This window comes from Saccopteryx leptura, chromosome 1 (assembly GCF_036850995.1).
Source record: "Saccopteryx leptura isolate mSacLep1 chromosome 1, mSacLep1_pri_phased_curated, whole genome shotgun sequence".
In the NCBI taxonomy this organism is placed as follows: domain Eukaryota; kingdom Metazoa; phylum Chordata; class Mammalia; order Chiroptera; family Emballonuridae; genus Saccopteryx; species Saccopteryx leptura.
The window spans coordinates 118,072,020-118,087,411 of NC_089503.1; the positions used below are offsets into that span (position 1 = coordinate 118,072,020).

A 15,392-nucleotide genomic window follows, 5' to 3' on the forward strand; every position below is an offset into this window, starting at 1 on the left:
ATGTACTGAATAGCATAGGCTATTGTGACACAGAGCTGGGTATTTGTGTAATACATTGCACCACATTAGGGCAGCTATGTAGTCACTAGACAATAGGACTTTTTCATTTCCATAATGACCTTATGTAACCATGATCATATATGCAGTTTCTCTTTGACCAAAGTGTTGTCCTACAGCATCTGAATGTATTCACAGTCTGCACTATTATCATGCTCTTTAAAATTCACTCTAAAAATATTCTTCTTTTCATTGCTTCACCAAAATCACTTTGTTTCTCCATATTACAAACTCTAAAATAAAACTTTCATTCCACCATTTGCACAAGAAAGCAGCAATACTTGGCAAAATAGAGAACTCCTTCAAGAAAGACTTTCATTCTTAGTCTTAAGGACACAATACTCTCTAAATTCTCTTTCGTCCTCAGTAGTTCTTCAATCTCAGTGTGCTGGTTCATATACTCCATCTCCCCACTCACTGAATTGTGGGACTTCCTGATTTTCAGACCTGAGACCTGTCTAGAGTAATTGCCCAAGTAATCTCATCAATCCGATAGATTTCTGTAACATTTATATATAGATAACTCTCAACTTTAAATGATTTTTTCCTAAAATTTCATATTAGCCACTCTAATATCTCCTCCTGGAGGTTTCAAGCTCAGAACGCTCCAAGTAAATCTCTTCCCCCAAATCCAATTTTTATCTAAATCTGCTCCTCCAGAAGTCTAATCCGTCTTAGTAATGATGGCTATAGTCTTCCAATTCCTCATGTAAATCACTCAGGGTCATAACCAGCTCCACTCTCATGCTCTACATCCAATTATTCAGAAATTTCTGTCAGCTATCCTTTAAAAAATATTTATAAATTAACCCCTTTGTGTAATTTCCATTACTTCAACCCTTGTTCAAACAATCATCACCTCCACTGGAGTATTTGCTGTAGCTTCTTAAATAGTCTTTTGGAATTAATCCTCTCCTCCTTTAACCTATTACTCAGGGAACTGCCAAATGCTCCCTTTAAGTCATAAGTAATGCTAATGTAGTTTTCTTTTAAGTAAGAGAAAATACTCGCAAATAACTTAAGGTTACAAAACATGACACTCTTAGCAGGTGAACCATGATATACACATATACACCTGCCAAACTAAGAGTAAAGGTAAGAAATATCTTGTTTTAGCTTTAGTTCTTATATATGAATCTGAGCACATTAAAAAAAATTAGAGAAAGATGAAAGCAGAGGGGGAGAGGGAAAGAAACATCAGTTTTATTGTTCCACTTATTTCTCCATTCACTGGTTGATTCTCGTATATGCCCTGACTGGGGATTGAACACACAACCTTGGCACATTAAGATGACTAACTGAGATATCTAACCATGGCAAATCTGAGCACATTTTAGAGATTTTTAAATGAATATAATCTGTTCTGACTCTTGTTTTGTTTTCATTATATTTATTTTCCCACTTTAATTATGTGTTCATAAAGGGTATTGATTTATATCTTATTAATTATTATTGTATTATCAGTAAATTCCTTACATTATTTTATTAAGAAATGATACATGATATGTAAGGATACTGAAGCTGAAGTAAAATAGGGAATCTGTCTATCTTCTCTCCTTTCAACTTGGAAAAAAAAAGTTAAAAACCACCTCTTGATCAATCCTACTTTCCCCACTAATCTGTAATGGCATCCTTACTGTATACTGAACTTCCATGTATAATGGAGGAGGGGAGGAGTGGGGAAGCAGATGGGCACTTCTCCTTTGTGCCCTGACTGAGAATCAAACCCGGGACATCCACACACTGGGCCAATGCTCTACCACTGAGTAAACTGGCCAGGACTTATTGTTTTCAGTATCTTCTGTATATGTTTTTATACCCCTTTTTCCTAATATGCCTGGTTTTTGCCTTTTCATGTCCTTCCTTGATAAATTAATAAATTTGCATAGATTTTATGTTTTTTTCTACTAGCACTTTTATTATTATTATTATTATTTTTTTACAGAGACAGAGAGAGAGAGAGAGAGAGTCAGAGAAAGGGATAGATAGGGACAGACAGATGGGAATGGAGAGAGATGAGAAGCATCAATCATCAGTTTTTCGTTGTGACACCTTCGTTGTTCATTGATTGCTTTCTCACATGTGCCTTGACAGGGGGCTACAACAGACCTAGTGACCCCTTACTCAAGCCAGCGACCTTGGGCCCAAGCTGGTGAGCTTTGCTCAAACCAGATGAGTAATGCGCTCAAACTGGCGACCTCGGGCTCTCAAACCTGGGTCCTCCACATCCCAATCCGACACTTTATCCGCTGTGTCACCACCTGGTCAGGCTCTACTACCACTTTTACAATATATTAGTCTGTTATTTTAATTTTGGATTTTTTTCAGGTAATGACAGAAACATTAGCAATAAAAAAGATATTTAAGTTTCCTATTATGAAATCTGCATTTATGGCATTTACATGTAAAATAAACCAAGCATTAGCATTTTTTCTCTATCTCAGAATAAATAAACTTACGGAAAAATGGGTAGACTGTGGTTAAGACATTTTAAAGTATTAACTATAATATTTTGATATCTACCAGAGTTCTCTGTGAATCCATGCTAGGTTCTGTTTAAAATTATTCTTTACTTTTCCCAAGTGTAATTGACATCACACACTGCATGTGTTTTTCCATAAGAAGGAAATGATCTTTTGTGTAAAGAACATTGCCTTCTACAAGTGTTAGAGTTGAAACCTTGAACTTTTTAAGGATTGTATGATTTTTTTTTTTTACCAGCTGCTGTGCTTTTCTTAGATCAATGAGAAAACTGATTGTTCATCCCTTAGACTCTGACAGTATGTAATGAATTCTGACAACTTTCTCCCACTCCAATTCTGAATAACATGTAATTTCCTTGATATGACAAAAATTTCATTTTAGCATTCATGTCATGCCTTGGTGTTCATTTTTCATTTTCCTGTAAGTTAATGAGTTTAGCAAAGAGTGCCATCATAAAGTTGTCTGTTGCCAAGAGTCCTGCTGCAGCATATGGAGCTAGTGACAAGCTACAATATTAAGGAGATTTGTTTTAAACCAAGCCTCTAAGGTATGTAGAGAAACACTAAATATGTCCCTGTGTGTTTTGCAGACAATCCTGGTTTGCTGAGCCATGTCACAGTGGGTATTAAAGTTCTGGATGTCAATGACAATCCACCCGAACTTGCCAGGGAATATGATATTGTTGTCTGTGAAAATTCTAAGCCTGGTCAGGTAAGTCAATTTTTTCTCTTCCTCTCATTTGAATAGGACAAAAAAAGAAGCTCTATTGCTATTATTGTTTTCTTTTCAATTTTTATTGAATTTGTTGGTTAATAAAAATATATGTTTCAGCTGTATAATTCTATAATACAACATCTGTATATTGTCTTGTGTGTTCACCACCCCAAGTTTTAGGTATACTCCTCAAAATATCATAATGTCATCTTTGTACTCAGCAAAAATAATTTCATAAATCTTTATTTTAAGTACTGAATAATTTTTTTTGAGAATCATGGAAAATAAATTTTCTCCAGATCTCAATTCTAATTCAAAAAATAACTCATTCATGCAGGCATTCATTGTACTAATAAAATTATATTGAATGCTTTGTGTGTAGCCCTATAGTAAATGAGGAGGAATCAGTGAACTTTCCTATACTAAGGAAGCTTGAGACTAGATTGGGAATCATAGACTGCTTTATCTATTTTGGAGGGTCTGATGGAATGACATTTATAACCCGTATGGTACTGGCACAGAGGTGATTAGGTTTTAACATTGTGGGCATTGTGTATGTAATAAAGAGGTGGGAGAGCAAAAAAGGAGAGAAGACTTTGAAAATGGGACATGAGGCTGTGTGCATCATGGTACCTAGTTGAAGGAATATGACAGTTTGAAGGAATGCTAGGGAGGCTGAGACTCATAAATCAAGTGGAAGCTTGGATGGAAAAGGACACTTATTTCTCTTTTCTGCTGTACAAAACATTGCTTGGACTCAGCAGCTCAAAACATTTATTATCTCATAGTTTCTATATGGCAGATATGCGCTCATAGCTTATGTGAGTGTTTACAGAGCTCTCCCAAGACTATAATCAAGCCAGGGTGTGTGGTTTACCTGGGGCTTTGAGACCTCTTCCAAGCTTACAGGGTTGTTGGAAACATTTAATTACTTTTAGCTGTAGATTCAAGAGCCTCAGGATTTTCCTCAGCACTTCAAGGTTTCCCACTTATATAGTATTATTCTATTTTATTCATGTAACTGTTACTATTTTCAGAAAGTGGTTGCTAGATGTAACATCCTAAAGTTTAATATATTTTGAATGTTATATGATGACATCTTTTTATCCTTTAAAGACAGTATTCATATTTAGCATCATTGCTGACTTTTAATCATGTATAATTTTAGTTGTCACTATAAGATAATTGGATTCTTTATGTTGCTCAGCATTTATTTACAAATTGTTCACCAAAGTGAAGTTAGATTTGTCATTCAGGAGCCAAAACCTTCACTTTTAAAATATAGTTTATTGTACTTGTATTTAAGCTATTTATTGCCAGTGTGTGGTCAATTGTACAATTAACCCTAATTACAGGGGAAAATGGCCTATTATTTAATTTTGCAGTCTTTGGCTTATTTAACCTTATTTTTGTAGCATTTCTGGAAAAATATAATTTGATGCAGAGTTGGAATGAAGAACTCTACTTAAACAATGATTTATGAAATAGGTTTTGTGAAGTGTAGTTTCATTGCTCAGCTATATGTCACCTGCTTTTAGAATTACAAACATTTCTTTTATTACGGATGCTGTTGCTGTGCATAGATATAGAGCAGCAGTTCTCAACCTGTGGGTCGCGACCCCGGCGAGGGTTGGACAACCAAAACACAGGAGTCGCCTAAAGCCATTGGAAAATACATATTTTATTATATGTATTTTGAAATATATATGTATATGTATATATTATATGTATAATAAAATATATATGTATACATATATTTTATTATATGTATTTTCCAATGGCTTTAGGCAACCCCTGTGTTTTGGTCCTCCGACCTCCGCCGGGGTCGCGACCCAGAAGTTGAGAATCGCTGATATAGAGCCACATGTGGCTGTGGCAAAGAGAATGGTCTTTTCTGAAAGCAGAAATTTAAACCACATAATACAGAGATCAGGATAATTCAGGTATAAATATATTTCTCTCAGTTAATATATTCTTTTTCTTTTAAGTTTTCTTTTTATTTTTATGAAGTGTGAAACAGGGAGGCAGAGAGACAGACTCCCACAAGTGCCCCAGTTGGGATCCACACTGCAATCCCCCTATTCTGCAATACTGTGCCTTTCTGGGGCAGTTCCTCTGTTGCTTGGCAACTGAGCTGTTTTAACACCTGAGGCAAGGCCATGGAGCCATTCTCAGCACCCAGGCCAACTTGCTCAAACCAGCCATTGCTACAGAAGGGAATGAGAAAGAAAGAGAGAGAAAGAGAGGGAGAGAGAGAAGGAATACAGGGTGAAGTGGAAAAGCAGATGGTCACTTCTTCTGTATGCTCTAACCGGGAACCGAACCAGGGACATCCACATGCTGACGCACTACCACTGAGCAAACCGGCCAGGGCCTATTCTCTTTTTCTAAATATATATATTAAGTACCAGAATGAAATATTTTTTAAAAAGCAAAGTCATACATGGATGAAATTTGAAATAGATTCCCAAAGTACAGTAAATTTAAAATAATTGATAGGCCCTGGCCGGTTGGCTCAGTGGTAGAGCCTCGGCCTGGCGTGCGGGGGTCCTGGGTTCGATTCCCAGCCAGGGCACACAGGAGAAGTGCCCATTTGCTTCTCCACCCCCCTCCTTCCTCTCTGTCTCTCTCTTCCCCTTCCACAGCCAAGGCTCCATTGGAGCAAAGATGGCCCGGGCGCTGGGGATGGCTCCTTGGCCTCTGCCCCAGGTGCTAGAGTGGCTCTGGTCGCGGCAGAGCGACGCCCCAGAGGGGCAGAGCATCGCCCTCTGGTGGGCAGAGCGTCGCCCCTGGTCGGTGTGCCGGGTGGATCCTGGTCGGGCTCATGCGGGAGTCTATCTGACTGTCCCTGTTTCCAGCTTCAGAAAAATAAATAAATAAATAAATAAATAAATAAATAAATAAATAAATAAATAAATTGATATATACCTACACTTAGAAATTTTAAAAATAAATGATGGATTGCTTTTATCTTATTTATATTGACTTATCCCTGTGAGTGTGTATATGTGTGTGTGCATGCTTTCCCTGACAAGTAAACGTAGGAAACAAAATATATAAAGGAAATTATTTGATTGCCTAACACAAGCCTCTGCTGCATCACATCCTATAATTAACAGCACAACTTTGCATGAAAAAAAATACTGTAAATCAGTAAATATTTTACAGTGTCAAGGATCAAGCTCATTCAAGTAGTAAAAGTTGGTATTATTAGTAAATATATTTATGATCCCATTTTTATTATATTTTAAAGCAAATTTGTTCATTAATTTAAAGAAGATGCAATGCATTTCATGGAATGCTCTTTCTTTTGATTGAATTTATTGGAGTGACACTGTTTAAAAATTTTTACAGATTTCAGGTGCCCAATTTTATAACACATCCCTGTAAACAGTAAATGAAAATCCTATTTCCTCATGAAAGAGAAAAGGTGATTAGTAAAACAAGCAAGTGGAAATATCTCATTTTATTTCCCCAAATATCTGAGTTTTGGATAAAAACAGACCAACATTCTAGGTTTTTGGAATCCTTTCACAGAAATATTATGGAAAAGTATAAGTGTAGACACATGACTAACAATTCTATAGAGTTCAAGACGAATAGTTTACTCTGATACAAAAGTCATGGTAATCAACTTATCATTTGCTATGTAGACAAGCAAATGATATATTTGCCATAAGTGTGTTATTTGATAAATTTGGATTTGAAATTACCTTTATAAAAATAAAAAATATATATTTTATTAAAGGTAACAGAAAACCAGTAAACACAATATAATATGCATTATATTAAAGTTTAAAAAATAAAATAACCTCCTATTTGTAAAATTATTAAGGCAATTTAAAAAATGTATAAACTAACTTTGAAATGAGAAGAATATAATTGTCTCAAAGAAGTAATAACAGGAAACAAAATAGTTCAGTAGATTTATGTTATCTGTATTCTACCAATCCCCTCAGAAATTACATTCAAAAATAAAAAGTGAACTTTTAAATATGGCAGGATGTTATAAATTAACATAGAGAAAATAGGATTGCACACTGGTGAATCACAATGAATGAAGATTAGGGATAAGAGGACATTTATTTTCCAAAAGAAAAATATTTATTTATTTGACCCTGAATACAATTTTGAAAGTTGGTGTTTTAATTTCAGTTTTTTTAGTAAGTAGCTGACTTTTAGAGAATGTCAATATGTTCATCATATTCTACACCAGGGGTCCCCAAACTATGGCCCGCGGGCCGCATGCGGCCCCCTGAGGCCATTTATCCGGCCTCCACCGCACTTCTGGAAGAAGCACCTCTTTCATTGGTGGTCATTGAGAGGAGCACATTGACCATCTCATTAGCCAAAAGCAAACCCATAGTTCCCATTGAAATACTGGTCAGTTTGTTGATTTAAATTTACTTGTTCTTTATTTTAAATATTGTATTTGTTCTCGTTTTGTTTTTTACTTTAAAATAAGATATGTGCAGTGTGCATAGGGATTTGATCATAGTTTTTTTTATAGTCCGGCCCTCCAACGGTCTGAGGGACAGTGAACTGGCCCCCTGTGTAAAAAGTTTGGGGACCCCTGTTCTACACACTTTGTATGGACCTTTTCATGCATTTTTTTTAAATAAATTTTTATTAATGTTAATTGGATGACATTAATAAATCAGGGTACATATATTCAAATAAAACATGTCTAGGTTATCTTGTTATTAAATTATGTTGCATACCTCTCGCCCAGAGTCAGATTGTCCTCCCACCCTCTATCTAGTTTTCTCCGTGCCCTTCCCCCTCCCCCTAACTCTCTCCCTCCTTCCCTCCTGCATCCTCCCTCCCCCCACCCCTGGTAACCACCACACTCTTGTCCATGTCTCTTAGTCTCGTTTTTATGTTCCACCAATGTATGGAATCATGTAGTTCTTGTTTTTTTTCTGATTTACTTATTTCACTCCATATAATGTTATCAAGATCCCACCATTTTGCTGTAAACGATCTGTTCTATACACTCTGTATGGACCTTTTCATGCATTTGAGAAAATAAAGATTCGAATAGCTTCTGAGTACCTTTGACTTATTCTCTACCCATAGTCAAGAGCCAATAACAAGGAGAAAAAGGATCTAACCACAGACTAGTTACACATTAAATAAAAAAGAAACCAAACAGTAAATAATTATGTGAAAGCAGGATAAACAGTTCATGGGAGACTTAGAAAGGAAGGACCTTCACTTACTAAGTGGTGATGGAAGGAACATAAAGGAATGAGCCAGGTGAATAGATGGAGGAAATAATCGCTTCTAACTCCTGAAGCACTTTCTTCACTTTCACTTCATGCGAATGCGTGCCTTCCTTGTCCAGCTCTCACTGACCACTCATTCTCAGTACTCTTATATTCCTCCTCATCTCCCTGATAACACAATGGGCTTCATACATGAAGAAGACTTTGCATTTTGACTGTGGTACATTCTGGTGATTATTTCACTTGCAAAAATATTGAAATTGGGTCAAACTGAGTAAAATGTTCTAAGAAATCCCATCCATTTTTTAAAATGGACATATTATATTTCACATGCATGAAATACTATTTTTATGGCTCTTTTTTTGCTATCTTTGTTTTTCTTTTTCCTGCATGTGATATATCAAGAAGACTGGAAAGAGGACAACTAAGCATTAGGACACTGATTCTTAAAAGAGGAAAGTGTTATTGTGCTTACTTGTTGAGATATTTATTTTCTTAATAGTGTAATGGTATAGCTATTGAAATGTGTATTCTGCTACTAGGCCACCTGAAATATATTGTTTACATATGCTAATATGCTCTACTTCTAAATATGCATAAAGTTCAAATTTCGGAATTATTTTCTCTCACAAGAAATGAGAAATGTTCCATAAAGCTATGAGGAAACTGTTTTACTCTCTGCCACTATTTTACTATTTAGATTTGAGGTAGAGAACACTTCTTTGGGGACTCAGGTTCCTAATCTCTAAAATACAGGCGCTAGATCATGATCTCAAAGGTCTCCTGAAACAGATTAAAAAAAAAGATGCCCCTGCTTTTGTATTTACTGATTGAGACTAACGTACACTGCAAGGCTGTTCTATATCAACATTGGGACATTTATATTTGTATAAACGATACTTCATGTCTCCCCAAACATGTGTTCATACAAAATCTTCACAACTAATTGGCTCCAAGGTACTATGGGTGATAAAAGGAAAAAAAAAAATAATGTTTGTGCCATGCTAGAAAATAAAGTGTGAATGACTATAAGCTGTACCATAACATGTTTCCTGAAATCAATGCAGGTAAGAACAACTTAATTGGTACTTTTACTAGATGAATGTGAAAGCATTTGAGGTAGATAAAGAGGTCTTTTAAAAATCCTTCCGTGTTAACAACTGAAAATATTGTGATATAATTAAAAGCAAGGAAATAAGCCTAGTTAAGTTTGCTATTCAGTGTTTTGTATGTTTTTTTAGGTTATTCATACCATCAGTGCAACTGATAAAGATGATTTTGCCAATGGACCAAGGTTTAACTTCTTTCTTGATGAACACCTGTCCATAAACCCAAACTTTACCCTGAAGGACAATGAAGGTGAACATGAATATAAATATATATACTTATATCAATATAGTAACGGTTTTGATTTGATATGGAATAAATAGGCTTGGACAGTTTTGCTATAGTCTCTTATACCTATGAACAGCTTGTAAATCAAAATTTAAAGTCAATTTGATGTTAATGTATTATGATCTGTGAATAACTTGTATTTAAAATTCAGCCACATATACAAATAACTTTCATTGAATTTATTCAGAAGCATTCTTTAAACAAGAAACGTACATGTAATGTGCTCTTGGGCAAATTTTAAGAGAAATCTTAGCTGACAAACATGTTTATGAGAGCTGCTGTAACTGCTAGGGGTGAAAAAAATTTAAATTAGGAAAAATGAAAAATATGTCCTAGGGACAGTTAAAAAAGGAAATGCAATGTTAGAAATCACCTTGCATTAGTAAGGCTGCCAGGAGGTGCTGAACAAATTATATTTTCTCTGTTGTTATGAATATTTTCTATATATGGGTAGATATATATGCATAATTGCAGAGTATTGAGAAAAATTTTTAATTATTTTTGTTTACCTTTCTGTCTTGTGTGGGGAAAAAAAGAACACCATAATTTAGTAAGCAAAGAAAATTCACCATGGTTTAGATTTGCTAATTGGTAGATTATTCAAGGTTATATAAAGTCACTCTTTTGTAGCTAAGAAACAATTAGGTCATTCAATAGGTCTGATGTTCTGATTATCATCAACTTTCTTCTACCCAAAATTATCTTTGATTGGATTTATCTGAATATGCTGCTATTTTGGATTTAACACTTGCCTCAGCATCACAAGAAAGAAACAATGGCATAAACATTTCAGAATAAACATTTAATCCCCTATCTGTATTCTTCATGGGGAAACATTTTCAAACAACATAAAATATCACTAACTGACAATATGTTTTTCCTATTATCCCTAAGCTTCTTTAAATTATCATAACAAGAATATCAAATTGTGTGTGTGTGTCCATAACAAAGTTTATATAAAAATACAAAGCTTGTTTGTTTCTCTCATTTTAACTAGCCTTGTGGTCAGCACTACCTATAAGAATACTATTTGTATATGTTTACATATGGAAAATTGTATTTAATTGACTCTTTTACTATATTCACATTTGAAATCCCATCCTACAATCCCAAATATATTTAGTGTAATTAACTATACTAAATATGTAAGATAATTTGTATTGCTCCATATTTTAAATAATTGTAGGATTTGGGTAGCATTCAGCTTTCCACCTTAGAAGATTAAAATCATGTCTTCTTGAACACATTTATATTTCAGTGAGAAATTGTTGTTGAAATACACGTTTGTGACAAACTACTACTATCGATTAATATATCTGGAATTTGTGAATTTAATGAGTGATGTATTCAAAAGGTCTTACTAAAGCGTTTTGACATTATCAATACTAGCAACTTACATTGAAATATATAAACAATCTTATATATTTAAAATACATAAAAAATTTAAAAGGGTTTATAATGCTGATATAAATATTTTAACATTTATTTTAACCATATATATGAATGCTAAAATAAATTACACCATTTCAAGTATGAAAGAACTATGGACAATTGTGTATAAGTAAAAATGTTTGAATTTATTTATAAAAGTATATTTAAAAAATTGGGGAACTGATGAAATTATAAATAATAAATATATTTGAGATAGAATCAAACTGCAATTTTTTGGAAAAAAGCACTAGCGCATAGCTGAAATTATGCACCTAAGAAAACAAACTTGGTTATGCCGAATAAAAGACAAGCCACCTAACCTCTCTGAGCCTCAATTCTTCCATCCATAAGTTGTGGTTCAAAATACTCATGTTGTAGCATTGGGAGAATTAATGAAACCATATGTAAAAATATTAAAATTAATGTCTTCTTCTCCAAACAAAAGGCTGTTCTGGATAATATATAAACATCAAATTAAAAATGTAATAGCCAAAATGAATATATACCTACGTACATACATGTATGTGTATAAAAATACTTTTCTAGACAAAAACTGGAACAAACTCACAAAACAGTAAGAGTCAGCAAACCCAAGTCTGCTGGATTCTGATAGTTTGGGCATTACATTATATGATTAGTAAAGACTTACATGCTCTCAAAATATAAAGAAAGAAATATAGAATAGAAAATTAAAACCATTATTTTTCTGTACTCATTACTTATATGAAAGTGCATCTTTAGAGAATAATAGAAATAGAAAACAGTCAGAGCCTCTAAACTATAACAAGTGATCAGGAAGTCATTGGTTTAGTGGCATCCCAAAACTGCTTTATGGCAAAGTGTAAGTAAAGAGGATATGATATTTAAAAAATAAGAAAGTAATGCATATTTTTCTTTATTATAAACCAGAAAATCAAAAATATAAAAGATGGTTATTATAATAGGACCTAAATCAGAAAATTAATTTACTCTGAATAATACAACATATATAATTGTCAGAAAAATAAAAAAATTAAAAATATAAATTTATCAAAATTAAAAATATATATTAACAAAAATAACTAAAAGTGATTAAACAAAATGAAACAATAAATAAAACAAGGTTTGTGAAAATAATTTAAAAATCCTTGTCAAATGAAACAATAGTTTTTGCATATATGGCAAAATATATAGAACTATATTAGAAATATAGAAATAGGTAATAACCGTTATATACACCTAACTATATATAAAAATAGACCCAGAAATTAAAATTTATATATAATTATATATATGCATATGCAAACACATAATGTATACAAAATATATCTATAAAACTATTGTAATTGAATAGATAGAAAAGTTTATAGAACTATATAGAGGAATATATACAAATGTAGTTATATACACGCACATACACACAGATACTGAGAGAGAATAAAAAAATTAATAGATATCATTACCTTTATACTGAACAAAATAAGAGATTTCACAAGTCAAATGTAAAATTTATTAATTCATACAGAAAAAATTCAGATTGATTAAAATAAAGAAAAAATATCAAAACACTTGACAGAGAGGGAATATAAAATGTCTCAAAGAATTAAGAAGAAATCAAAGCTACAAGCAATATATATAGATAAAATGCAAGACATTTTTTCACATTTGAAAATATATGGAACCTCATGATAAAAGTAAACACCAAAATCCAAGCACAAAATTATAACTATACTTTGATGTGTCAGTATTCAACTTCAAAGATAAAAAGAAAAAAAATTACCTATCAAAAAGAAAAAAGCCATTCCAAACATAACATAGGTAATTGATAGTCTGAGATAGCCACACAACAATGAGGTGCTCCTCAAATGTGGTACTACTATAGATATAAAGAGATGAGAATTAATTGAGAGGGCTAAAATAAGATGATTAGATAGAAAAATCTATGTACAAATACATGACCTTGACAGAAAGCCAAGGTATTTTTAACCTTTGTGTTTTGAACACAATGCAATATACAGATCATGTATCAAAGAAAGGGCACACTTGAAACTTGTATCATCTAATAAACCAATGTTACCCCAATTAATTTAATAAAAGAAATAGTACATTGAAAGGAACCAACTGGTTATATATATAGAGAACCTAAAATTAGAATACCTCTTACCTATACACAGAAATAAATTATACATACATTAAATAATTATACAATAAAAAATCTAAGAACTTTAGAGGAAACTGTAATGGACTACATTTTGTAGTTGGGTTAAAGAAAGAATTTCTTACAAAGACATAAGTACCACATTTATAAAATATTGACAAATGTAACAATGTTAAAATTATTTTATTCCTACATTAAATTATTTCCAAATAAAATTAGAAAACAGGTCATAATCTGGGCTAAGATATAGCTATACATATAACTGAGTAAGGATCAGCATCATGAGTTAAACATTAAAACATTCTACAAAATACAATAAACTTTCCAAAGAGAAAACAAAACAGTTAAATGACAGTAAAGAATAAGTAATTAACAGAAGAGTAATACCAAAATAGCAAATCAACATATGAATGTTTGTTCAAAATTATTATCTTAAACATAAAAATAAAAAAATTAATATAACAGTCACATGTACCCCATCAGTCAAAATAATAAAAATAAAATCTGGGAATGTCATTGGTTCGACAACCAAGTTTTAAAGATGTGTAATATTGTAGTAGCACTCACACCAGATGTTGAAAGTATACCCTACTTACATGCTAACTAATTAGTCTTGACACAATTTTTGGATGCTGACAGAAGGCTTGACATTCCTGGGTCAAAGAGAAATTATTTGGTTTCTAAAGGAGGAGGGTGCAATATGAACTGCATACTTCCTCTGACTTTCCTTACCCCACAGTCTCAAGAGAGTGACGTGAAGCAGCCCAGCTGCAGGCATGGACACCTGGAATTAGGAAATCCCAATTTTCTATAATGAGCTTCAAAAATATCAGGTTGGACTTTGCCTCAAAGTTAGTAATTATATGTATTATATTGGGTGATAAACCTGACTTCCATTCTGGAAGGAGACACTCTCTCTCTATTGTTTACAACTGTTCTGAATGAGAGCTCATGCTGTGTGCTATGACATGAGTAATCAAGTCCTTTGTTTCTGACCAAGCCAGAGCCTTGTTATCTTCTGCCAGCATTCATAAAAATGCAGTATAAAAATGTAACTTGTCAGCATGTGACTATGATAAAATCTCAATTACTTATATTTCTTGATACATTGTTGGACTAATATCTAGTAGAAAAATTGTAAAAATATAAATTCTGTTTTTTTTATTACAAGTTGTTCATATATGTATACTTAGTTTTCCCAGAGACCGATTCCTTAATTATATATATGCCTGGAATCATTTAAGGTAGCTAATATCCTCATGCCAAATAAGCTCTTCCTCCACTGATACTCTGATGGGATTCTGCTGTTTACCACGCTGATCTTTTTACTAAAAATTAAATTTAAGATCTTGTTCCATGTTTTTCCAGATCTTTACTATCTTCATGTTGGGCAGATAAAATGTATTATGCTCACTTTGTTAAAGAGGCCGTTGCCCAGGTGGTATTAATGTGTGTCGGGGTGGGCTAAAGGCAGGCAGAATCCTTGTAGCCTGGGGCTTGGTTTTGGGATTAAGCCTTTCCTACCCTTTTTGGTGTAAGGTGGTACAATCCTATCATGCCTCAGAGAAGTGACTTTGTATTAGAGACTTCCCTATTATGTATATTGGATTAAGGGTTTGGATTTCTACACTATAAAATGGGGATGGAACGAGAGTTTGCGCTCTTGGTTCCTGAGGTTAGCATGAGAGAGCAGAGAGAATAGAGCCAGCAGCGGGAGGAGGCCACGTGGAGAAGGCCAGGAAAAGCAGCCAAGATGGCGGAGTGCTGAGTGAGATGCCAGTTTGTACAGAGTTTGTATCTGGGATAAGGAAGGAGATGGGGAACTGAGGAGAATAAGGTTGGTGAGCTAGAAACCTTTGATTCTAGGAAACTCGGATAAATCAGTAGCTTTGTGAGCACTGAATGTGACTGGGTTTTGGAGCCCAGTGTGTATTTTTACTTGCCCG

General features: G+C 33.6%; 1 protein-coding gene across 4 annotated transcripts in view; it reads left to right on the forward strand.

The window, feature by feature from the left end:
- CDH18 (cadherin 18) overlaps window positions 1–15,392 on the forward strand; it is a 706,139-nt gene that overhangs the window by 667,464 nt on the left and 23,283 nt on the right. For all 4 annotated transcript variants that reach the window (XM_066374093.1, XM_066374085.1, XM_066374101.1 and 1 more), the window contains 2 exons: window positions 3,131–3,252; window positions 9,725–9,842. In XM_066374093.1, coding sequence (XP_066230190.1) covers window positions 3,131–3,252; window positions 9,725–9,842 — 240 coding nt within the window. The remainder of the gene's footprint in view (window positions 1–3,130; window positions 3,253–9,724; window positions 9,843–15,392) is intronic.